This window comes from Mustela erminea, chromosome 1 (genome assembly GCF_009829155.1).
Source record: "Mustela erminea isolate mMusErm1 chromosome 1, mMusErm1.Pri, whole genome shotgun sequence".
Classification (NCBI taxonomy): domain Eukaryota; kingdom Metazoa; phylum Chordata; class Mammalia; order Carnivora; family Mustelidae; genus Mustela; species Mustela erminea.
This window is the reverse complement of record NC_045614.1, coordinates 57,706,496-57,731,903: the sequence shown is the minus strand read 5'-3', so window position 1 is coordinate 57,731,903 and position 25,408 is coordinate 57,706,496. Positions and strand designations below refer to the sequence as shown.

At 56.0% G+C, this 25,408-nt stretch overlaps 1 protein-coding gene and 2 long non-coding RNA genes across 3 annotated transcripts; 1 reads left to right on the top strand and 2 right to left on the bottom strand.

The window, feature by feature from the left end:
* Positions 1–369: 369 nt before the first annotated feature.
* On the bottom strand, positions 370–4,252 carry LOC116585991. The gene is made up of 3 exons (XR_004283856.1): positions 3,228–4,252; positions 1,681–1,852; positions 370–708 (listed from the first exon to the last, which is right to left on the bottom strand). It is a non-coding gene; the product is annotated as an uncharacterized LOC116585991 (long non-coding RNA).
* Positions 4,253–14,238: 9,986 nt separating this feature from the next.
* On the top strand, positions 14,239–15,743 carry LOC116585703 (histone H1x). Its single transcript, XM_032334999.1, has one exon. The coding sequence runs from the start codon at positions 14,607–14,609 to the stop codon at positions 15,246–15,248; it is 642 nt and encodes a 213-aa protein (XP_032190890.1). The 5' UTR covers positions 14,239–14,606; the 3' UTR covers positions 15,249–15,743.
* Positions 15,744–17,974: 2,231 nt separating this feature from the next.
* On the bottom strand, positions 17,975–20,743 carry LOC116585943. Its single transcript, XR_004283824.1, has 3 exons — positions 20,003–20,743; positions 18,774–18,889; positions 17,975–18,163 (listed from the first exon to the last, which is right to left on the bottom strand). It is a non-coding gene; the product is annotated as an uncharacterized LOC116585943 (long non-coding RNA).
* Positions 20,744–25,408: the final 4,665 nt, after the last annotated feature.

Below are 25,408 nucleotides of genomic sequence, written 5' to 3'. Positions count from 1 at the left end.
GGCATTGGAAACACTCTGGAAATAAATAGTGATGACAGTTGCACAATATTGTGAATATACTTGATGAACTAAACTGTACACTAAGAATGATTAAAATGGTAAATTTTATGTTATGTATATTTTATTTAAAAAAGGACACCGATTAATGTGAAAAGGTCAAAGGCAATTAGTACCTAAAGTCCACAAACCTGAAAATAGGGCTTAGGGGCGCCTGCGTGGCTCAGTGGGTTAAAGCCTCTGCCTTCCACTCAGGTCATGATCCCAGGGTCCTGGGATCAAGCCCTGCTTCGGGCTCTCTGCTCAGTGGGGAGCCTGCTTCCCCCCCCACCCCCGCCTGCCTCTCTGCCTGCTTGTGATCTCTTTGTCAAATAAATAAATAATTTTTTAAAAATAGGGCTTAGCCTCACAGAAACCCCACGGCTCCCCACAAAGGCCACCTCTTTGGTATCAGCCCTCCTCCCAGCTGCAACAGAGGCTGGCTGTGAGTACTGGGAAGTCACAGGGCATGCCAGACAAAGGGATATAAACTCAGCTCTCAGACCAGGTTGGCAGCTTTCGAGTTCTGAGTTCTTGTAGCCTTCTGCTTGCAACTCCCTTGTATGAAGAGAGGGTGAGCATTTTGCCGTTTTGGGGAGGAGTGAGGAGGGATGATTTCTTTAGCCAAGATGCTTTAAGAGAGCCTATGGGCCACATCTGCCAGGTTTGCTCCTGGAAGGAGGTATAAGAAGGGAAAAGAGAAGCCCTTTGGGGGCGCCTGGGTGGCTCAGTCGTTAAGCGTCTGCTTTCAGCTCAGGTCATGATCAAGCCCCACATGGGTCTCCCTGCTCCATGGGAAGCCTGATTCTCCCTCTCCCACTCCCCCTGCTTGTGTTCTCTCTCTCACTATGTCTCTGTCAAATAAAAATAATTAAAAAATCTAAAAAGAGAGAGAGAAGGGGGCACCTGGGTGGCTCAGTGGGTTAAGCCGCTGCCTTCGGCTCAGGTCATGATCTCAGGGTCCTGGGATCGAGTCCCGCATCGGGCTCTCTGCTCAGCGGGGAGCCTGCTTCCCTCTCTCTCTCTGCCTGCCTCTCCATCTACTTGTGATTTCTGTCAAATAAATAAAATCTTAAAAAAAGAAAAAAAGAGAGAGAGAAGGCCTTTGGGACACTCTTCTCTCCTCTGTGAAGTGGTCCAGGGAAGTGAGATTCACTCCCCCTCCCCGCAATGCTTCCCTTTTATTCCAGCTTCAGATTGCTCTCTACTCTTGGGAGTGGCTCCCACAGCCATTCCAGAAGCTGGGCTGCCCAGAAACCTGCCCCTTCGACCACTGGCTGCCCCTGGAGTTCACCTCCTTCTGTTGGGCTCCAGACCTTGAGCTGCCAAGACAATATTTACACATGTCCCCAAATAGTCATTCTCTCCCTCGGTGATGCTTAAGACTTGTCCGAGAGCTAGAACTTTAAAACATCGTCATGCCGGGACGCCTGGGTGGCTCAGTTGGTTAAGCAGCTGCCTTCGGCTCGGGTCATGATCCCAGTGTCCTGGGATCGAGTCCCACATCAGGCTCCTTGCTTGGCGGGGAGCCTGCTTCTCACTCTGTCTCTGCCTGCCATTCTGTCTGCCTGTGCTCGCTCTCTCCCCTTTCTCTCTCTGATAAAGTCTTTAAAAAAAAAAAAAATTGTCATGCCAGTTCCCTACCTTCAGCACTTCAGATTCAATTGGTCTGAGAGAAGGCACTGGTATTTTTTTTAAAGTGTACCAGGTGATCTGAGTGTGTAGTTGAGAACCATACTTCTGGGTGGAACCTTGAGCCAAAAGCCTCTGAACTAGGAAAGGAGCCTGGAGTCACTGTAGTCCAGCATCGCTGGCCCTGTAAGATGACAGGTTGGCAAGAGACTGGTATTAGTGGGCACGGAGGTTTATTTCTATTCCTGCTTTGTGCATTTCTATGTAGGAAAAGAAAAAACCCTTTTCCTTTCTTAATCAAGGCCTGAAGCCCACAGAGCTGTTCTTCACATGCCCTTATTGTATGCACATGAATGTGGTCACGGAGGAAATTGTGACTATCCCAGCCCTTCGGGAAGCCTCGCCTGGATAGGAAGGAGGCACAGACTCCCCAGAACAATTTGGTCCCTGATCACTGGTGTGCCCAAGTAGGATGCTGGGTTACTGACAAAGGCAGGTTGTTATAAGTAGCACATAAGCCAGCCAGAAAGGGGCTTCAGCCCTTTCTGAATTAGCTGCAGCTTTTTTGAGTTTAGTCTGGGCTTCTCACAGCTGGGTGTGAGCCAGGTACTGAGACTCGTGGAGTGTGATGTTCTACATGTGATTATGTCCCCGGTGGTTTTATGATCAGGCAGGTCTGGGAAGCACTGGTCCCCAGCATTCATTATAACCACAGGGGCTGGCCACACAGATTCTAAAGGTGGAGATGCCAGCAGGTGCTTGTTGCACAGGCCTTGAAGACAGCATCAGAAATGGTGCCTTCAGCCTGTGGTCAGTGGGGATCAGCTAAAAGGTCATTCTGGAGGTCTAATGCTAGCTGGCGCTGCATTAAGTCAGATGTACACCTGCTTTCATTTTACCATGTCACCCTAGAAGTCACCTTTCAGGTCAGCCTGCCCCACCCAGTATGTATATTTTTAACCCAAGGGTTCCTCTGCTGGGACTCTAGACAGCTAAAAATCTATTCTGGGGGTGTTCCCAGACCAGCCGTTTGTCTGGGCAGGTTTAGATGTGGCCTAGCCTGAAGTGGAAGAGACCAGTGGGCGCTCCAATATTCTCTCAGACTCCCAGTTCAAGATCAAAGACAGTGTCAGCTTTGCAGAGCTTCTGTGATAGCCTGGCTAAGATTCGTTGCTCATTGGCAGTCCCCAAAGCAGTGTCTTTGCCGGGGCTTTCCTGGGGGAGCAGAGGGGAGATAGGCCCTTTACACAACACCTTCTCAGAACCTCCACTGCAGCTCCATGGTGGAGGGGCGGGACAAGTTATCTGGGTGATCTGTGCCCAGGGCTGCAAACCCCTGGAGTCTGGCTTCAGCTGCACCCCAGGGAAACACCAGCAACGTTTCAGGAGCACCGAGCTGCAGCGAAGTTCTAATGCAGGCCCTGGATTGCTAGTAACAATACCCAAGGGTCTAAACTCCCTAGGCTTCGGTTAATTCCATTCCCAAGGCTGACGATCCTCATCTAGCAGAAGAATCACCCTGATAAAGGAGGGATTCCCATGACCCTCCCTGAACCTACTGCCTGACTCTTCAGAGAAGGCCGTCTGCGAGTCTGCATGTTAATAAGGGTCTGGGAGACCCTGGCTCACTGCGTCGTCCACAGCAGCGCCAGGCGCAGGCAGGAGCAGCCGCGCTACGGCAGTTGGCAGGAGGGCGCCGGGAAGCGTGCTGGTCTCCATGGAGACGAGGGCGGGGCCGGGCCGCCGCAACGGTGACGTCAGGGGCGGGGCGCATGCCCAACGTCCAACGGCCGCCCAGAGCGCAGTGCGGGGTCTGCATCTTCGCCGCCGCCGCTGCGCGGGTCTGACCTCTGGCAGCGGTGGTGGCGACGGGGGCGACTGGGGTGGCGGGGCGGACCGGGGAGGGAAGGAAGGGCGGCCGCCAGCAAACACAGGGCCTCGCGGCAGCGCGTGGGCAGAGAGGCCGGGAACAGAGGCGCTCCCCAAGTGCCCGGGACCCCCGTGAAACGGAGGGGCTGTTGGGGGGGTGCCACTCCCCTCCCGCTCTGGAGCGACCCTGACTGAGGCCGCTCAACACGCAAAGGGCCGGGCGATCGCCGCTCCTTCCCCCGTAGAGTAGGGCCGGGAGCGCGGGAGCCAGCCCTGAGCAGCTTTCCCGGGAACCCTCTTCGTTCTGCCCCCCGAGATCCCCACCGTGGACCGTGGCCTCGGTCGTCGCCGCATCCCCACGGGTGTTTTTTAACCCTGGCGTTGGGGTTCTTCCCACGCCCCAGACCTCAAGCCGTCCCTCGGGCCCCGGCTGGCGTGCCCGTTCCGCCCACACGCCCCGTCCCGGGCGCGGGGAGCCAGGATGCACCGCACACACCGCTGCCAGCCGTCGCGGCCCATGCAGATGCTCGCTCGGTGAACCAACTCCTCTCGCAGCCCTGCCAGTCAAGAGGGCTGGGGTTGGGCGGGAAGAGGCCGTTTTAGCCTTCAACGCCACCTCCAGGCGCTCCAGACACCTAGTATAACACTTGGGACATTTTCTGCCCCAAGAGATTTGATCGGGCCAAATCTCTGTACCCCAGGAGGGCCCTTTTTATTTCACTTGTTCAAACAAATGTTTATTGAGCATCTATTGTGTGCCAGGTACAGAGGATCTGAAGACACGCTAGACCGGCTGACCTTAGGGTGGGGCAGGGAAACTAGGTCGATCAATCCAAAAATTCTCAAGTAATGTTAAGTGCTATGAAGGAAAACATGGAAAAAGTATTTGTGAAAGATGCAAAGTGGGGGGGGGCGGGTAGCCCTACTTCAGATGGGGTGTTTAGGGAGGGCTTCCCTGAGGACATTAATTTGATTGGCACAAAGGGACAAAGCCTGTGAAAGTCTACCAAGAGAGGTAACAGCAGCACAAAGGCACTGCCCTGGCCTGTGGTTGGGCTGGCTGAGGCGTGGACAGAGAGGCCAGCAGAGAAGGGGAGCTGGGGTAGGAACAGGAGTGAGACCAGCAGGGCGCAGACCACACACCGGCTGTGGGGAGACATTTGGATTTTATTCTAAGTGTGATGGGAAGCTGCCCTGTTTCAGCAGGGGTGGGCAGGATCTGATGGGGGCTTGGGGAAAACCTGGCCTCTGTGAAGATCTAGCAACAGGGAGACCCACTTCGAGGCTTTCTCAACTGGACAGACAAGGGGGTCAGGTGGGGCAAGAGCACTGGACTGGGAATCAGACTTGGAGTATAATCCAAACAGCCCGAGTGGGTCCTGCATCTTCTCTGGACCTCAGCTTCTTCATGTAAAATGAGGTGGGGGGGGGATGGGTACTGCAGGGCAGATGGGACTACAAGACAGGGCGAAGAATCCTCCCATTCAATCCCTTGATGGTCCCAAAGCATTCCTCAAAGGCCACATCTTTCCAGACAGATTAGCTGATGAGAGGGCAGTAAAGGAAGGAAACACATTTTCTGAGAGCTATTTATGTCAGGCTCTAGATTCGGCATTGGTTTGGTTGGGCTGTTTATCTCCTCCCTAGATACATTTTGGAACCTGACTAGGCCCAGGAGTTGGATTCATTTCTAGATTCTCATCATTTGATGCTACACAAGACAGACAAGGTCTTGGAGGCAAGGGGACAGATAGGAAGCAAGCAAGTAAAAGCTCACAGAACTAGAGGAAACTTATGAGAAAAGGAATCAGGATGACAGGATTGAGGGAGCTAGTGCAGACTGCGGGGGCTGTCAGGAAAGGGGGCCAGGAAGCAGGATGCCTGGCGCCACAGCCGTGCCCAGCAAAGAGGGCAGGAGCGCTGGGGGATAAAGTCGAAGAGGTCAGCAGGGCCTGAGGGCTGCAGGGCCTGGCAGGGGGCTGCTGAAGGGTCCAAGCAGGACAAGAAGCTCTAGTTGGCCTTTTTAAAGCTTCTGTGGCTGCCTCTAAGTGGAAAAAGGACTGGATTGAGCTTGGGGGAGGAGGAGGCCATGCCAGAGCCAGGTGGTATGTGGCTGTCTGAAGTGGCCCATCTTTGCTACCTGCTACCCAGTGCAGCCATAACGTCCCCACTCTTTGCCGCCCCCCTCAGATAATGGCAGTTAGGGACCAGAGTCTAGGTTGAGGCTGCACCTCATCTCATGAGGGAACTTGTTCCTGACCAAGTTCAGGATCCCCAAATGGGACAAGCAAATGAGTATGAAATAAAATTCTGTGAGCATTGCAAAGATCACAGTAGATGATCAAAGATTCCACTAGGGTTTTCAACAACACTGTGGGGTCCCTGCCTGCTCTGTCAGGTGGCTTAGCAGGCTCAGTGCACAACTTTTGAGTTGTGACCCGTGTAGTTCACAACTCTGCATGCAGGAAGCACAAGCCTCCCAGCCAGATCTGGGTTTGAATCCCATCTCATTCATTCAACAAATATTTATTGAGGGCCTACTATGTGCCAGACCCTATGCAGCAGTGAGTTAGACAGGGTCCCTGCTCTAGCAGGGACAACAGACACGAGACAGGATAATCTCAGAAAGTGATCAGTGGTATAAAGCCAAGTATGAGAAAGTGTCGGGGGGTGGGGGCGGGCAATGGGGTAAACAGCAAATGCTTTGCCATCTTTTCCTGGCCCGATATCATTAGGGACATTACCAAACCTCTCTGAAGCCTCAGTTTCCTCATCTGGACAGTGAAGGTAGAAATACACCACCCCCTACCCGCAACTGCCAGGAATGTTCGATTCCTGGCAAGCGTGGCGCCCGGGCTTCATCTGTTAAGCAGGGGGCTACAGGCTGCTCTGCTACCCGTTAGGGCTTTCGGTTCTTCCCCAGGAAGAAAGTTGGTCCACAGACTGAGACTGCTTCTAAGAAAGGGAGATAAAGCCAAGATCCCCTCGCCTGCACCTCAGCCAATGGATCGCGCTGCAGTGGTGGCTGAAGCAGGCCTCCAAGGCTAAGACCTAGGAAGGGGGTTTGTGGGTCAGGTTTTGTCCTGGCTGTCTGGGGTCCCCTCCCAGAATAGTTTTTTGACCCCATCCCAGCTCCTCGGGCCTCGGACAGAGGCTTCAGGGGAAGAGAGGTCAAGCTCTACTACAGGTCTGAGGCTGGGAGGCGGTTAGGGCATCTCCCGCCTCAGGAAACCAAGCTCTGCTGGGCAGGCCCCCTGCAGAGCCAGCACTTCCCTGGTTGGGGGGGCGGTGCAGAGGCGAGGCTGCAGGGTCCCCAAGCCCCAGCCAGGCCAGCTCCCTGCCTCGCAGCCTGTAAGCTGGCCCTGGGGCAGTGGGGGTGGGGTCCAGGACTGCCCCCAAGGAAAGGAATTCCCCTGAAGGCTTCGGGTGGGGAGCTACCCTCCTCTCACCCTGGCCTTGCCTCCCTAACGCTAGGGGTCCAGCTCCTCTGAGCGTCTCTCCTCGGTCCTCACCCAAGGGTGAGCCTGGGTGGGGACAGCTCTGCAGAGGCAGGGCCAGGAGAAGACTTTTTCCAGCTTTTCCAGGGCTCCTTCCCTCCTTCGAACCCACAAACCCTCATTCAAGTTCTGAGCGCTTCTGCCAGGCCCGGTCTGTGCCGCACATGGGCTGGAGGGCTGGCCAGAGACCCCCTTCTAAGCCCCAAGGGCCCCAGGACGCAGAGCCCAGGGCAGCCAGGCAGATGGGCCGGCCGCTGAGGCCTCTGACAGGGATGAAGAATGGGAGAGGAAGGTAGAAAAGCTGGCAGAAGGCAGACCGCTGGACCACAGCTCACAGACCCACAGCTCACTGGAGGGGACGGGGGTAGTGGCAGGGTGTTGCGGGGGGGAGGCCCTGAGGAGTCCTGGCAGCCCCTGAGATGGGGGTGCCCCGGGGAGAGCACATACACACAAGCTGGGGGTTACAGAACATGAAAAGGAAGAAAAACGAACCCCGAGGTCCGAGTGCTCCCCCTGGGGTGGCACTGGCTCACAGCAACAGGCCCCAGGTGGGGGCACAGGGCAGGGGTGGAGGAAATGGGGGTACAGGGGTAGGTTCTGAGGACAACCTGACCACAGGTCACCAAAAATGAACAATTCTCTGACAGAGAAACCCCAGTTATGGGATGAATACTGTAGGCATTTCCTGGCTAGTGAAGAAAGTCCTGGAAGCATTGAAACGGCACTGCACACTCACCAGAGGGGCCACTCGAATAAAGCCTGGCCCAGCTGGGGGCTGCGGGGAGCAGGGCTCTGTATGGGCCGTGGGGCTGCTGGACAGGGTTCGCACTTCCCATCGTTGGATTTTAGACCACGAATAACTAATGGACTTTTAAATGGCGGAAAAGAAGGCCTGGGAAAGGCAGCGTGAGCAGCGTGACTTACAGCAGGGTCTGCCCAATCCCCCAGCTCCCTTTACTCCGGCTCCCACCCACTCCCTGCTCGGTCCAGCAGCCTTCACGGCTCTTGGAGAATGGACGGGGAGGGCTGCTTCAATTCTGGAGACGGGTTCAAACCTCCGATCACCCTCAGCAATGTCACCTCGGTGGGCCTTGTCTCTAGGTGTGCGCACGTGGGCCAGCTGTCCCTTCTCCCTTAATGCAATTCAGAATGAAAACAGCACTTGAAGAGGTCCCACAAGTTCTGGCTTCTTCCCTGAATGAGCACTACTTGCTCCATTCTCATACAATGCGTATCCTATCAGAACCCTTTGTGGGGCTCCTGCTTTGCTGGTGCCCTAAGCACAGGCCGTCTGTGCTTAGGAACCAGCCCCATGGCCATGACCCATTCTCCCTGCAGAGCTGGAGCCCAGCTCCTCCTTTGGGACGCTCCCGGGCCGGAGGGGCCAGCCGGTTCCCTCCAAGCGAGGCCTCTCTGTCCCCACGTTTCGCACCCTTTTGGCCTCAGCACGGACTTGTCCACTCCTTTGATCCCTGGCCGCTTCTCTGGGGTTCCTCAGACCCACCAGCCCTTCAGAGCCCACTGCCCAGCCACAGGGGGAGAGGAGCCAGGGCCCCTAACAATGTCCCCATTCAGGGCTTCACAGTACACGTTTGCATCTTGAAGGCAACTCTTCCCACAGTCTCGCTGTGTGAATTTCCTTTTGTCTCCCTTTAAATGCTGAAAAGTAATTAGTGCCGCTCTAGATTTTAAATCCCAAACTGGGCCCTGCCACCCTCCCTCCCAATCCAGGCCTAGGATGGAGCCAACCTCTCGGTTTAAAACGTGTTTTGGGGAGACCGACTCTTTGGCCTTCAACAGGTTAACAGCCAACGGGGCCTTCCCTGGGGAAGGGCCCTCAGGCGGCAGGACCTCAGAATCCTGTCTCTGAGGCTGGTTACTCCCACCCAGGCCTACTGGAAACCCTCCCGCGCAGAGGTGCCTCTGCTGGAGCTCTAGGGTGGACACCCCTTCTACACATGATAACACTGAGGCCGACGGAAGCACAGAAGCCCACCCAGAGCCCCAGGGTTCTGCATCCTAGACCCAGACTCTCCACACTCTGCTCTACACCGGGGTCTTTTGTTTTGTGTTTCATTCTCCAGGAAGGCTGTATTCTTGTGGGCCCTCCCTTCTCTTGAGGACCTCTCTGTTCAGAAGTCCGGACTTGGGCTGCCAAAGCTGGAGAGCGCTGCACACATCCAGCATCTTTTCACAAACTGGGGAACAGAGTCATTGCGGGGGGAGCGGTGGGTCACACGTGAAGTTTGTGGGAATGCCAGGGTCCAACCCCACCAGGAACTCCTGCCTCCCAGCCCACTTTCCTGGAGCGGCAGCTGTGGGCAAACCTGCACTGTCTTCAGGTGGCAGAGGGCAGTGAGCAGGGCGCCAACCAGGTGGGGGTGGGGGGGTGTGCCCAGGGCTGGGGTGCAGTGGGGAGCAAGGCAGACCCAACGCTGTTCTTACAGAGCGCTGGTACACACATAAACAGATGGGGTGCCTGGGTGGCTCAGTGGGTTAAGCCTCTGCCTTCTGCTCAGGTCATGATCTCAGGGTCCTGGGATTGACCCCCACATTGGGCTCTCTGCTCAGCGGGGAGCCTGCTTCCTCCTCTCTCTCTCTGCCTGCCTCTCTGCTTACTTGTGATCTCTCTCTGTCAAATAAATAAAAATCTAAAAAATATATATATTTTAAATAGACGAAATGGGGTCTGATGATGATAAGTGCTATGAAGAAAATCAAGCAGGGTGATGTGATACAGGAGTTCTCCAGAGGTATTCATTCAGCCAGGGTGGCTAGGTGGCGGCTACCCTGAAGAGGCTCTCAAGGACTGAGATGGGAATAACTGCTGTCGGCCACATAGCAAGTGCAAAGGCCCTGTGGTGGAACAAGCCCCCCGCCGCGGTCTGTGTGAGGAACAAAAGGGCCAGTGTGGCTGAGGGTAGATGCATCCTAGTGTGATGAGAAGCTGCCTGAGGCCCTCGGGCCGAAGGGAAATGCAGGAAGTCATACTTCTGTGTTAGCGGCTCCATCTGCTGCTGCTGCTGCTGCTGTGTGGAGAGGCTTGGAGACCCCAGAGTGGAAGGGTGGAGAACTCCAGGGCTTGGTGAGGAACCTGTTTGGGAATAGAGGAGACAGGAATCTATAGGTTGAATGAGAGGGTAGAGGGAAAAAGAAATCGAGGCCAAGCCTATGCTTTGGGGCTAGAACTGTCTGTGAAACCTTGGGGAGGAGCAGGTTTGCAAGAGAAAACAGAGCCCTGTTTTGGTCACCACCCGGAGAGAGCTATGCTTGGACATCCCAGTAGAGTTGGCGGCTGGCAGCCAGTCTGTTGGGTCAGGAGAGAGACAGGAATGAGGGCTGACATAAACGGGGTGTCATCGGTGTCTAGATGGCATCTGGAGCCACAGGACTGAAGGAGGAGGAGCTCACTAAGGAGGAAGGACCCACCTACCCACCCTGATTCTGCACCGCCCCCCTCCCACTTAACTCCCAAGACTGGCCCAGCGGGAGGGCTGATGTGGGAGGGGCTTGTCTCTGCTAGGCCCTGGTCACTTCTGATGTTTCTTTCTCCATCATTTTTCCTTAGTTACTTGAGGCCTTCCCCATTTACATTTCCTTAGAGCGGTCAGCAGGGCTACCTGGGAGTGTGGGCTCTGAGAAGCATCCCTGAAAGCTGGCAGGACCCCAGGCCTAGAATCCTGGCTAATTGGATGAACCCACTATCCTCCATCTCCCAAGCCTGTGGCCGCCTCTGTATCACCAGGCAAGTAGGATGAAACCATGTGGTCTCTGCCAGTTCCCAAGGCCCTAAAATTAGTCTCCCGGAGCCCTGCTCCACAGGTGCACAGGCAGCAACTCTCTCCCCACCAGCAAAAGCACCTGCTCCACCAGGAGGCCAGAGAGCCCACCAGGGGTGGTGTGGACTCTAAGCCCTGTCCTCTGCATCCTCCCCATGGCCCGGGTCACACGGCCTTGCCTACACATGTCTGCCCCTGCAGACTGATTCCTTCTCCTCTCCAATCACAGATAGGCCTCCAGCTAGGTGGCACAGCTAGGCTCTGCCACCAGGGGCTAGAGAAATTTCTGTCTGCCCCACACTGGCCACACTCGCCATACTGACCAGGTGCTGGGAGTCTAGCCCAGCTAGAGGGGTAATGGTTATTCAGGCCCCGTTCCTTCTGGCCCCACCTAGGGTGAATCTTCAGGGTTTTTTTTTTTGTTTTTTGTTTTTTTTTTGCTGAGATCTGGACACATTTTGATCTGAAATCGGCTGATTTTTCAATCCTGGACCTAATTTAGTTGTTTTGTTTTTGTTTTTAAAACACTGGGCAAGGGGTGCCTGGGTGGCTCAGTGGGTTAAGCCTCTGCCTTCAGCTCAGGTCATGATCTCAGGGTCCTGGGATCGACCCCCACATCGGGCTCTCTGCTCAGCGGGGAGCCTGCTTTCTCCTCTCTCTCTCTGCCTGCCTCTCTGCCTACTTGTGATCTCTGTCTGTCAAATAAATAAATAAATATTTTTAAAAAATAAATAAAAAATAAAATAAAAATAAAACACTGGGTAAGGGGCACCTGGGTGGCTCAGTTGGTTAAGCGACTGCCTTCCACTCCAGTCATGATCCCGGGGTTCTGGGATCGAACCCTGCATGGGCTCCCTGCAGAGAGCCTTCTTTTCACTTTCCCTCTGCCTGCTTCTCTGCCTACTTGTGATCTCTATCTCTCTGCCAATAAATATATAAAAAAATCTTTAAACACACACACACACACCCCAAAACACTGGGCAAACAGGCAGATTCCAGCCAGAGGGGCTCAGAGGCTGGAGACTTGCCAGTCTCTCCAGCTCTGCTGAACCTGTCCATTCTGCTGATCGATAGATTGATCCACTTTCCGAATGGGCTGCACTGTGACAGGCCACCCCTTCTTTCTTGAAACTCTCTCCTCCTTAGCTTCCATGACACCAGCCACCACTGGTTCCCTCCTTCCTCTCTGACCATTCTTCCCCCGTCTCCCATCAAGCACCCCTCCCTTTCCTACCACTTCCACATCCTCCTCTTCCCTGCACAAGGACCCTGGGGAAGACATCCCTGACCCAGGCTGCTGCTGCCACCAACTCTCCAGATTCACATTTCCAGCGACCTTCTCTCCAGGATGGCTGGGCAAACAGCAGTCTGGGGGTGCCCCTGCTGGCCAGGCTGGGGTATCAGCAAGGGCACCATCCTCTACTCTTTCTCTGACCCTTCAGAGACCAAGCTGGAGCCCCTCCAGGCCAGTCACTGGGCTGCCTCCCCCTGCAGCTTGTCCCTGGGGCCAGCTCTCTTCCTGGTGTCCCTGTTCCAGCCCCAGCTCTGAGCACCCTGGTCCACCATGCTAGGGGGTCGCCATACCCACCTCCGTGCCCTCTGCTCCGTCTTGGGTGGCTTCGGCTCCTGGATGGACACTCCTCCATCTCTCTCTCTCACTGCATTACAGCCTCTGCATTTCCGGAACCTGTGATTTTCGCTCAGGCCATGCCCTCTCTGCAAGACCTTTTTGCTCCCCAGGTGTCCCTCGCCCCCCCCCCCACCCCGGGGCTCAGCCAGCACCACTTTCAGAAACCCACCCCAGTCTCTGCTAGGAGACTCCTAATGGTCTTTTCTCGCCTTGGCTGAGGTCTTAGGCTGGCCAAGTTTCCCCAGCTTGACAGACAGTTCACTCAGGTATGTGTGTGTTGGGGGGCGAGGGGGGGGGAGTGTCCTCCTTCCCGGGAGAGGGACTTGGCCTTCTTTGCAGGGACCTGGGCTTATCTTCCTCCTCCTATGGGCTGTATTCACTGCCCTGGGAGACGAGCCCTCCTCTGGGTCAATGCCACTGATCACCCCCCACTGCAAAGGAACCCCATCCTGTCTCATCTTTCCCAGCCTCAATTTCCTCCTCTCCGGGGCCTTATTCACTAAATTGTCTGAGGGGGCCAATGGGGTTTGTGCCTGCTCTGGGAAAAGGGTGCGTGTGGACAGGGGCCTCTTGGAATAGAAGGCCTGGATCCCCCACCCCCACGCCCAGCTTCCCCCTTCCTGGACTTCACGGCTTCCAGCTCGCTCTCCCCAGGAACCCCAATTTTCTACCGTCCCTGTCCCATTCATGCTCGAGCCTAAAAACCACTTATTCCCAAGGGATCCGCTCTTCTCCGGGTGTCTCCCCATGGTCTCAGCTTCCCCAAGAAGAGGCTTCTTCGGCTTCGAGAAAGGCTGTTCGGCGCCTCCTCGGCAGCAGTTACGCTGCACCCCGACCAGCTCAGAGCCGCCAGACTTGCACAAGCCCCTGCGGAGGACTTCGCCGGGCGACGAGAGGGAGGGGGGCTAGAAGAGGAGTCTCCAGGACCCGCTCTCCATCGCCCTTCCCGCACGACAGGGGGAGGGGTGTGGCCGCAGCACCTCCCCTCCCCCATCCCGTCCGAGAACTCCTACGGGGGTCGCAGCCTGTCACTCGCTCCACTAGCTCCACCGTGGAACCGCCATTTGGCTCTGGGGCGAACGGTGGCGGCTACTTGCGCACCACGAAATGGGGCATTTGGAGCATCAGCGTCACTTTGGCGGGGGCGGAGGGCGGGGTGGGGGTTGGAAATGTCCGCAGAGAGACACCTGCGGTCGTCCCCCACTTCCTCCCGGGCGGGGCTCAGACCCCCGAGGCATAACAAGACCCCGGGCGCGCAGCCGGAGAGCGCCTCCAGCCGCCATCCCCTCCGACTCGGGTGGAGACCCCCCTCGAAGATGTCCTAGCACATTTCACATTGCCCCAGCCGACCACGTGAGGGCGTGCCCTGTGTTAGTTCGGACAAATTAAATCTCGTCCTGCGGGCAGGCCGGGGCCTCCCAGACCGCGCTCAGGGCTTGGGTGGCTGTGGCGCACTCTTGGCTGCCGGCCGCGAAGCTCCGGGCCGCGTGGCCTCCCCCGGGGCCCTCGCTATTTGCCCCCAAACCGGGTGCCCCCCTCCTCTCGCGCTCCCGCAGCATAGGGTGCACCCCTCCGTTCCCCTCTGCTGAGCCCTTCCCGGGCGCAGGCCGTCTCTCCGTTGCGCCGCAGGCTCGGGCCCTGTTCGGGGCGCTCGGCCGAGGGTTTGGTGGTGCCGGGGAGGCGCGATACGGGAAGCCAGCGGCCGAGGAAGGGGCTCCAAGAAGCACAAGTTGGCGCTGGCTCCAGACCAGGCTGTTGTTGTTCTCAACGTGGTCCGCCAGGGAGCTATAAAAGGGGAGCGGAGCGCCCTCCTCACCAGAGCGCAGCGCGCACGCCCAGCGAGCTCCGGCGACGGCAGCGGTAGCAGCAGCCGCGGCGCTCCCTTGGCGGATCTCTCTGCTCCGGCCGGGTCCCGGCTCCGGCCCTCTCCGCCCCGACACCCCCTTCCGCTCCGGCCCCGGCTTCGGCCCGGGACCTACTGCTCCGGCCGGCCCGGCCCCCGCCCCAGCCCTGCCGCCCGGCCCCAGGCCCGGCCGCGGCCGCTCCCGCCTGGAGCCGCCGCGCGCCCCCAGTCCCCCGGCGCCCCCTCGGCCCCTCGCCTTCCTCTTCCCGGCGCGGCCCCCGGGCTTTCGCGCCCCGCCCGCCACCAACCCGCTCGCCACCATGTCTGTGGAGCTGGAGGAGGCCCTGCCGCTGACGACCGCCGAGGGGGCGGCCAAGAAGGCGGCCAAGGCTGGCGGCTCGGCGGCGCTGTCCCCTTCGAAGAAGAAAAAGAACAACAAGAAGAAGAACCAGCCGGGCAAGTACAGCCAGCTGGTGGTGGAGACCATCCGCAGGCTGGGCGAGCGCAACGGCTCGTCGCTGGCCAAGATCTACACGGAGGCCAAGAAGGTGGCGTGGTTCGATCAGCAGAACGGGCGCACCTACCTCAAGTACTCCATCAAGGCGCTGGTGCAGAACGACACGCTCCTGCAGGTGAAGGGCACCGGCGCCAACGGCTCGTTCAAGCTCAACCGTAAGAAGCTGGAGGGCGGCGGCGAGCGGCGCGGAGCCACGGCGGCCGCCACCGCCCCGGCGCCCGCCGCGCACAAGGCCAAGAAAGCGGCCCCGGGCGCGGCCGGCCCCCGGCGCGCGGACAAGAAACCGGCCAAGGGCCAGAAGCCCGAGAAGCGCTCGCACAAGAAGGGCGCCGCCTCCAAGAAGGACAAAGGCAGCAAGGCTAAGAAGGCGGCGGCCGCCGGGGGCAAGAAGGTGAAGAAGGCGGCCAAGCCCAGCGTCCCCAAGGTGCCCAAGGGCCGCAAGTGAGCGCGCCGGCCTGCCGGGTCTTCCCGGCGTTCGGTTTTTCTACCCCGAGTGTATGTAGGTTTTGTACGGTTGTCCGGCCCGGCCGCCGCCGCCCCTGCTCTGAGCCGCACGGAGGGCCCCGGGCTCGCTCCATCCCCTCCTAGGCCCCCCCTCCCCCGCCGCCGTAGAGTGTATTTTTTTGTTGTTGTTGCTTTTGCTTTAGATTTTTGAAACGGCCTGGCGACGCCCCTATTGGCTCTCGCCCTTGGCAACGGCCGTCGCCATGGCTACCGGCCCCTAGGCGCCAATGGCCGCGGCCGCGCCTGCCTGCCTGGGCGGGGGCCGCGGGGTGGCCAGGCCCTAGTGTGCAGGGACCCGGCCGCCGCGCCGCCTTTCCCCACTCCCCACCCTCCGGCTTTGGGTGTGCGACAAACAATCGCTCGGGGCGCGGGCCGCGCGGCCTTCCTTCATCCCGTCGGCCTTTTTGGGGCACAATAAATTGTTTAAACCTTTGAACCGCTCTCCTTTTCTTCCGAGTGGAGTAGGGATGGGCGCAGTCTGCGCGCGGCTTGGGTTGGAAGGGGTCCCAAGGGTCCAGGGGACCCCGGACGTTAGCGAGGTAGGCCTGGAGCTTGGAGTTCCCGCGCGGGAGTGGTAACCGCGGGGGACCCTCGAGGGACCGACCCATCTCCCTGTGAGCAGAGGTGGAAAGATGCTGGAGATGGCTGGTGGGGGGGGGGGGGCGCAGCCCTGGCTTTTCGGGGTTTGTTGAGAAGGGCCCCTCAGCACGTACAAGGTCACACGAGGCTGGGCCTTTGCAGAGGTTATTCTGGATTCACTAAGACTTTGTGTTGATGCGACAACGATATTGAAATGTAGAGGCCTTGGGCTCTGGCTCACTGAGCACAGCCCCAGGTGTGGCCTGAGCAAGGCATGATCCTCTGCTTGTTGGCTGATCTGAAGTGCACACGGGACCAGAGGATTATTGGACAAGTTGGGAAGAATGATCCTCTGCCCTGAGACACCCTGGCGTCCAGTATGTGTGATAGTTGTACTTAAGACCAAGTGAGCCTTTGATGGATGTTCCTATGAAGACAGCCCTGTAAAAGGAAGGCTCTGGGGCAGTGGGAAGCTAGGGAATGTTCTAGAACAGTGGGTATATGTGCATGTACTAAGCTACACGAGCCTGGGCTAGGGGTCAGTGACAGATGGGAGATGATCTCTCTTAGAGACTACAGGTGGTGGGGGGAAGGACGCTAGGGGAGGGGAGGGAGCATCACTGGAGAAGCCCCTCTGGCCTGCCCATAACCCTGACCCAGGCCCGGCAGCCACTATCCTGCCCCAGCGCAGAGTGGGGTCACAGGGCAAACCCTTCAGCCACCTACCACCCTGTAGACCCTTGGGGCAAGTGGTCACTCCACATGCTCTTTCAGTTTTTTAAAGTCTTGGCTGGGTCTCCCTGCTGCCCATTGCCTCCTGCCTCTGGGAACTGCAGGGCCCAGTGCCAGCATGAGTCTCCCCCACCCCCCCTGTCCTGGCCTGGGCTGTGAGGGAGGACACGATGGTGGGCACAACCAGCACAAGTGCCTGCCCCACCCAAGCTTCCCTGCCAGCAGAGAAGAAGGAAGCCAAATTCCTCTGCCCATCATTGTCCTCTAGGCAGAAGGTTTGAGAACAAGATGAACCACCTCCCAAGTATGGAGACCTGTGACTGATGGCAGTTAGGGGGCCCTGTCATTAGGGCCAAGGACGAAATGGGATGCTAGCCTTGGCTGAGACTATTCTGTTTCCGGGCAACTGTGGGCATCCAGGGGGCAGGCAGGAGATCTGGGCTGAAGACAGCAGGACCATGGTGGTTCAGGCCTGACCGCTGCACCCACCCTGCCAGCCCAGGTCTGCCACTTGCTGATCAGTACCAGTTTCAGCTACTGGCAGTGTGCGGGGTTGGGGGGATGCCCAGTGCCATCTGCAGGGCCATTGTGCCAGCCCAGCTCCTGTCCGCAGGGCCAGAAGTCAGGAGAGGCCGAGGCCTACCCAGGATTAGAGGGGATGGTGCTCCTGACCAGCTGAACGTGATCCCTCAGATTCCACACCCCCTTTCCCTAAATTGGAAACCCAAGCCCAGATGCCACCTAGGCTCACCCCAGTGGTCTAAGTCGCAGTCTCGAGGCCCGGACCCAGACCTTAGCTTTTTGCTCAGCTCCCTGGTGACTCAGGTTCCAACAGGGTTCAGAAGGGCTGCTACGGGGGCCCCAGGCACATGGACCCAGCACTTTCTGTGCAACGATCACACTGGGCACCCTCCCTTCCTCTGAGCCCCTCCTAACAAGAGGCCCCCACCGCCAACCATCATCCTTTGCAGACATCTCATGAGCTCCATGGCCCCAAAGTGTCCTCAGGTCCTTTGTATTCCACACTGCCTTTCCCTATTTTCCACCCAAATCCACCCTTTGTTGCTCATATCATCTGGTGGCCCATCCCAGTGGCCTCCCACTTTGGTGCTGCTGCCCCCACCACTCTCCTGTCTTCTGTCTTCATCCCTTGCACACTTGGGCCCCTAGCTGGCTGTCCTCTCTATCCTGAGATCTGCCTTTTCCAGGAGCATGGGAGCACCTGTGGACCAGCTCCCGGTGAGGCCTCTCTCTTAGTGAAGAACACTCATATTTTTCTGGGGACCCAAGCCACCCGGCTCTGGGGATTTGACTGTCTAGTCCCAGGGAGGTTTACGTGACTGAAGACCCGGCCAATGAGTGTTCAGTTGTTCACTGTGCCACAACCTCTGGGTCAGAAATGGTTCTTGACCCCAGTGAGTTCCATCGGGAGTCAATCCTGGGACTCTTCCTGGAGCTTCTGGGAAAGAGGTGCTCTTTCCCAGGCAGGGACAGGGGGCCAGAGTTGCCAGAAGCCATCTTTCTCAATACACAGGGAAAGCCCACCTGAAAAAGGAGCCAGGACAGAAAGCTGGACCCACGAAATGGAGAGACAGACACCTGAGAACATGAACAGAGCCTCTGGATCTAGCCTTGCCTGAAAATAGTTTAGACTTGACTGCCACGTGAGCTGATAACATTGCTTTTTATGTTGGCTCACGTCAACTGGGTTTTGTCACTTGCAGTCTAGTCTCTCACTCCTTTGACTCACTTTACCCTCCTGTGCTCACATCCTGGACCCTGTCATTCCTTTAAATTGTTCTTCTGAAAGGACATTCCCAGTGTCCCACTGTTTACCCCCCCACCCCTCCCCTCCTCTTTTCTCAGGGTGCTCACTAGACCCTTCGGTAGAGCTGCAACTCTGCATGGGGCTCATGTCACTGACCTGCACCCCAAGTTGAAGAAAGGATGGCCATGTCCTGCCCCATGTGAACCCTCGGCATGTGCCAGGCACTCTGAGGAAGGCTGCGTGGGCCACATCTCAGCCTTGTGACAGCCCCAGTGAGGAGGGGGTTCAAAAGCTGGTCTTACAAGTTTGGTGCTGAGACTGGGAAGGCTGTTATTTTCTGCCCTGACCCCACACTCAGCTCTGGCACAGGGCCGGGGAGCCCATTACCTGCTGTCGACCTCTTATGTCTCTTAGACCTCACTGAGGAGCTTCAATTCCAGGTGAATGCTGGGGGCACAGGACACCGCGAGGCTCTGGAGGAGGGCTTCCTGGGGCAGCAGACTCTGGTGCCAGGAGGAAGCAAAGAAACACGTGTATTTGCGTCTCTGTACAATAGAGGCCCAGCAGTGGCCTCAGCCTAGGCTCCTGTCTGCATCCCTTGATCAGGAGAGGAGGGGGCGTTGGATGGGACCAGGTCTCTGGAGGCTGCAAGTCAGCAATCCAGGGGTCTGGTCCACCATGTCTTTTGATTTGGGCAAGACTGTTCTCCCCATTCCTCCACTTCCTTATCTATAAATGGAGCCAAGAAATATTTCTTTTACTCATCCCTCAGCTAACCAAGAGGGTGGGAACACACTGCCCCCAGTCAGGGTCTCTAGGTACCCCTGACCCCAGCCCCAGTGTAGCACACTCTCCTCCTGTGCCCTTGCCTCCCTCCTCTCACGGGACTGGGATCCGCCTCATCTACCTCCTGGGTCCCTAGATCTGACTTCTCCCTGGCCCCAGGACAGCCCTGAAGACACTGGAAAGGCCCCTTTCCAGGCTATGCAAGCCTGTGTGACCCATATGATGGGAGTCGCCACCGAGTGGACTCTTGTAGACTAACCCAGCTGAACCTGTCCCTCTTCCAGGTCCAGGCTTAACCCCGAGCACAGAACCTGATGGGGGAGGGGTCTCAAGGGCTCAGCACAAGGGGTGCTGCCATCCCTCTGTCCCAGGACCAGAACCTTTGTTGATATACCCAGAGGGCCCTTTGGCCATTCAGGGAGCTCCATTTGTCAAAAGCAGCAGCCAAGAGGCCCTGGGGCCTCTACTGGGGCCACTCACACCTGCAAATGGGTGCACTGATCCTTGCATGAGATCTCGTGTGTCGCCTAGTCCACAGTCACTCCTTCAGGGCACACTGGCTGAACAGAGGCAGGGACAGGGACCAATCAGACTTGCTTCCTGTTCTTGAGGACAGATAAGCCAGCGGCTGTGGCTGTGGTGTGGGGACAATTCAGGCTGGAGCACTAGCACAGGCCCCCAGTGTGGCAAAAACTCCCAAGTCTGGGGAATGGTGAATGTGACAAGCAGACTGAGCAGGCAGGAGGCAGGAAGTGTGAGCAGGGCCTCGGGCTCCCCTCTAAGAGTTCAGTGGAGAAGCAGACCCAGAGGGGTATTAGGGACACACGCACCTATACATTGGATTGATAGCAGGGCTGAGGAACCAGATGCCAGAAGGCTGAATTTCTCTGACCGACGCTGGAGCCAGCAGTGAGTGCCCAGACAGGACGGGAAGATCATAAGCAGGCCGAAACGGCACAAGCTGGAGCCCAGGACAGACTGAAACTTGTGTTGGTTCTTGTTGCCTCTGACCTTGGTGTTGAGGGTATCCTGCAGAAGCTGAGACCCTTTGTTATAGACTTAAACCATGCACACACCTGAGTCAGGAAAACTGAGAGAGAATCCAGGGTAAGTCCAGTAATCAGTACGGGTTCCTACCGAGGAGGTAAGTCACCTGATCAGCAACCAAAATGGTGACTTCCTCCCAAATCTGGCAAATGTGGCCCACCCTACAGGAAATGTATGAATAAGGGTGTCATGGGAAATGTAGTTCAGCCTAGCCAAGTTGACACACTACAAAACCGTTGCAGTTCCCCGTTATAAAACAGGCATGTGCAGAAGGGTGAGGAGGAACGAGGCTGTCTCAAACACAGAGGTGCATAGGCACATGCCAGACAGGGCAGTCTGGCCAACTGGAGGACACAGACCCCACCTGAAGAGGGACAGTGACAACCAGTTCTGCTGACTGCTTCCTGTTTCTCAGACCATGTCAGAAGCACCTCCTGAAAATGCATCTACTTTCCCCTCCAGAGGCAGGGAGTGGCTTGGGCCATCCAGGGGCCATCCAGGGGCCATCCAGGGTACCTCTGCCTGCTGGTGGTCCCACATGGGGCTCAGTCATCAGAAGCACCTCTTGAGAATTTTTTTATAGAGAAACCATATGCTTTTTCTGGTGAAACCTCCCACTTGTAAAATGTGGGCTTAAAACAAGAAGTACTCCACCTCACAATCATCAGGACAACCACTATTAAAAAAAGCAACAAGTGGTGGCAAGAATGCGGAGGAATTGGAAGCCTGTATACTGCCAGTGGGAATGTGAGATGGTGCAGCTGCTGGAGAAACTATATGGAGGTGGTGGTGGCTCAGTGGATTAAAACCTCTGCCTTCTGCTCAGGTCATGATCCCAGGACCTTGGGATCAAGCCCTGCATCAGGCTCTCTGCTCAGCAGGGGGCCTGCTTCCCTTCCTTTTTCTCGGCCTACTCGTGATTTCTGTCTGTCAAATAAATAATAAATTAAAAAAATCTTTTTTAAAAAATTTATTTGACAGACAGAGATCACAAGTAGGCAGAGAGGCAGGCAGAGAGAGAGAGGAAGGGAAGCAGGCTCCCTGCCAAGCAGAGAGCCGGATGCGGGACTCAATCCCAGGATCCTGGGATCGTGACCTGAGCCAAAGGCAGAGGCTTTAACCCACTGAGTCACCCAGGCTCTCCTAAAATCTTTATAAAATAAATTAAACAGAGAATGATATCACCCAGGAATTTTACTTTTGGGCACATGCCTGAAAGAATTAAAAGTATCAACTCAAAGAGATTTGTACACCCAGCATTATTCACAGTAGCCAAGAGGTGGAAGCACCACACATATCCATCCACTGGTGAATGGATAAACAAAGTGTGGCATATCCATATGATGGAGGATTATCTAGTCTTAAAAAGGGAAGAAAGTCTGACACATGCTATAACATGGACGAAGCTTGAGGACGTGTTGCTAAATGCAATAAACCAGCCACAGAAAGACAAATACTGTATGATCCCATTTACCGGGGTTGGAGGTAGACAGAAATGGGATTTGTTTAATGGGAACAGAATTTTATTTTTTTTAAAAGATTTTATTTATTTCTGTGACAGAGACAGATCACAAGTAGGCAGAGAGGCAGGTAGAGAGACGAGGAAGTAAGCTCCCTGCTGAGCAGAGAGCCTGATGTGGGACTCGATCCCAGGACCCTGAAATCATGACCTGAGCTGAAGGCAGAAGCTTTGCCACCCAGGCACCCCTGGGGACAGAATTTTTGTTTTGCAAGACGAAAACATTCTAAAGATTGGCTACACAACAATGTGAGTATACGTAATGCTACGGAACTGTGTACTTAAAAATGGGTAAGATGGCAAATTTTATGTCATGTGTATTTTATCACAGTCGAAAAAAAATACTACATCAGTCAAACAAAATCCCGTGTGAGCTCAGTGTGGCCCACAGCTCCCTACCTTTCGAGATCATTCAACTTCATCTTCTATGAGGGTCCTTCTGGCTGCCTTCCAAGACATGAAGCCCCAAATGGTGGTGTCCTGATGGAAAGAAACGAAGCCAAAGGAAGCTATAAAGTGGTGAAAGCCAAGCCAGTACTGTGGGCCTGCACCAGGGTAACAACTTCTCCACAGAGGATTTTCATTCAGACTCCTGGGCCTTGTGCAGCATAGCCTGCAGATACAAGATTTCAGATGCCCCTTTTCTCGCCCACTTAACCTTGCCACTCCTACCTCCTGTCTTTCTTCTGGCTGCCTCTATTAGGGGCCAGGAGTGTGGCATTGAGGCCCTGCCCCAGCCTGACTGCCCTTGAAACTTTTTGTGTTGTTCAGCTTGATTGTCCAATCCCTTTCACTGATACCCCTAGCTCCTGCAAATAGTCCTCCAGCTTCTATGGCCCAGGGGAGTGCTGCCTCGGAAGTCTGCAGGATGCCTCTCCTCCCTGGAGTCCTGGACACAAGAGGGAGATCCTCATTTCTCTCCACACGAGGGGCACTAGCCTAGAGGTAGGTAGGTTCCAGTCTCCCCACACCAAGCATCTGTTTCTCTGGGCTCCCAGGAGTTCAACTGTGAGTACCCACTCTCCTGATTCACAGATGGGCAAACCAAGTCTCCAAGGTGCCAAAGGACTTGGTCCTTTGTACTGGGTCCTTTGTACTTGGTCTGGTACTGGGGACCCTCTCATATAGCCTGAGCCAAAGCTCCTTTCCCCAAGGAATGATCTTCCACCCTTCCCACCACTTGTTTCTTGCTCTGGCTAAGGAAAGGGAGGGAGGGTGTTCAGACCCCAGTGGGGGATCTGGATCTAGGAGTCCAAGGCCACCCATTACTCTCTGGTTCCCACCACCAATCTACCCTCTGGGTGTTCCCAGTAGCAAACAGACTTTAAGCTTAATACTCCGCCCAGGCTAGGAACCCTTTAGATTTGTCCTCGACTTAATTACGGGTTGTGTCCTTGGCCAAGCCCCTCCCTTGCTTGAGTTTGTTTGGCCTCTGGTACATTGGGCTTTTAAGAACAAGGGCTTTGCACTAGGAGATGGATCTAGATGGATGCCGACAGCAGCAGGGGCGGGGGGGGGGGGTAGGGGGGAGTGGGTGGGCATGGATGAAGATACCTATTAGGACCTGGAGTACTGAGGACCCTCTGCCACTTCTAAAGCTACAGAGGAGGAAAGAATCCCCTAAGGCCTGGACCTAAGCCTGGTAGAGTGGGGCAAGGGGGGGCTGCCATCTGGAAGCCCACCAAAGGGCCAGACACCCACAGTTTAGGGCTGTCCCACCTGCCACGAAAAACAGCTGGGGCCTTGGCCTGACCTGGCTACATTGAATGGCAGGTGAAGGCCGCCCTGTGTGTCCCTCAGATTTGTTCTTTAAAAGCAAAGGGCAGGAAAAAAACAAAACAAAACAAAAAACAAAGGATAGGAGATGCTTCACTACTCTAGTAAGCAAGCTACGTATTGCCAAACGGTGGGATTCGTGTGCCCCTGAAATAAGTGAAAATTTGGAGAGCAATTTGGCAATACCTAGTACAGCTGATAACCTAGTTAAGAAAAAAAAAAATTGCAGAACAAGATGCCAAAGAGGATACCATTTATGTAAACTCGAGAATCACAAAACATGTTCTCAGGTACAAGAATGTGCTCTTAGCGTCATTTATGTTCAAGTAAAACCTGAATAAAAAGGATGAGGACATCCTATCCTTTCATGTTAAAATGAAAGTCCCCACCACAGTGATTTACAACCCTGACAAATGGTGGAGAGATAGTAATGAAAAACAAAGGCAATTTCATTTTTGTTGCTTCTTAAATTTGAAGCAAATATGAAAAAATAGTCTTAACAGTCAACCTTCTGGTAAGTCATCCGTATTTTTAAATCTCTTGGTGATACTAACAACCAAAACCCCACGCGAATCAGCCCAAACAAAACTGGAGGCCGCAGCGAAAACGCCCCCTCCCTTCACTGTTCGGGAGCGGGAGTGCTAACCATCACAGACCAACCCCGCCCCTCAGCCCGAAGGGAGGGCGCTCCAAAGAGGAATTTGGAGAGCCGGGCCAGGCAGGCCACAGCCGTGGTCCGCGTCCGCGGTGGTCCGCGTCCAGGAGATCCTAGCGGGGCTCTGGGCCCCGCGAGCCCCCTCCCCGGCGCCTCCCTGCTCCCGAGGCACCAGCCAGGAGGCGTGCCGTTGCCCTCCCATTAGCAGGAAGAGCGCCAGAGCTCCCTTCTGATTGGTGGAAATTGCGATCCTTGATTTGCATAGGGCTTAGGCTCGCGCCCCCGACTACAGCAGGCTGCGACTGCACAGGCAGCGCCATCGCAGTGGGCGGCCAGCCATCCAAGGAGCATTGGGGGCCTGCTCTGCGCCGGCCCACTTCCACCAAGAACTCCGTGCAGGGTTTGGGGTCCTGGTCTCCTAGACTCCCCAAAGAGGAAGTTGCAGAACGGTCCTGGAGCTTCTGGAGATTCCCTGGGATCCATGGGAAGTCCCCTTCCTGTCTCACCAGCGCCCGGTGTGCTCTCCCCGCGACTTGTGCACCCTCTCTTCCCCAAGGCTTGCAGGAACCTTCCTGTAACCCCCATCGAAGGCTCCCCTGGCTCTCTCTATGCCTTCCGGGTGCGCACACGCACGCACACTTGCCAGGGGTAGTCGTTTGTGTTAATGAGGGTCGTTCGTTGCCCCGTACAGGGCGGGGCATGTAGTAAGTGCTCGCATTCACCTAACAAGTAGTTACGCATCATTAACATTGGGAGAAAATAACGGGTGAAAAAGCGGCCCCTACTTTCAGAGAGCTAATGAGCTGGGTGGGGAGGGGACAATAGATAACCGTTCCAAATAACTATAAAATGGTTCAGTGCCAAGGAAGAGGAGCCTGCGGAGCAAATCACAGGGGCTCTGAAGAGGCGGGGCAGAGGATCAGCCCTCTAAGCAGCCTTGCTCTGAGCCCCAAGTCCATGTCACCTTCTGTGCCATGCTCTGCCCAGAGGCTGGGAATCTGGATGGGGTTTGGTGGGCTGTGACTGGGGCTTCTCCTCAACCAGATCCTATGGTCTCCGTGGTCAGTACAGGGTCTTGGCCTCTGTGCCCCATCACCCCCACCCCCGCCCCGCCCCACATCCCTAGTCTCAGGTTGGAGCAAGCACTCAGCTTGGTTTTAAGCTAAAGGATTGACAAAACTTCTCAATACTGAGTGAACAGAGGCTCAACAAAGAACCACCACTCCCCTCCCCACCCTC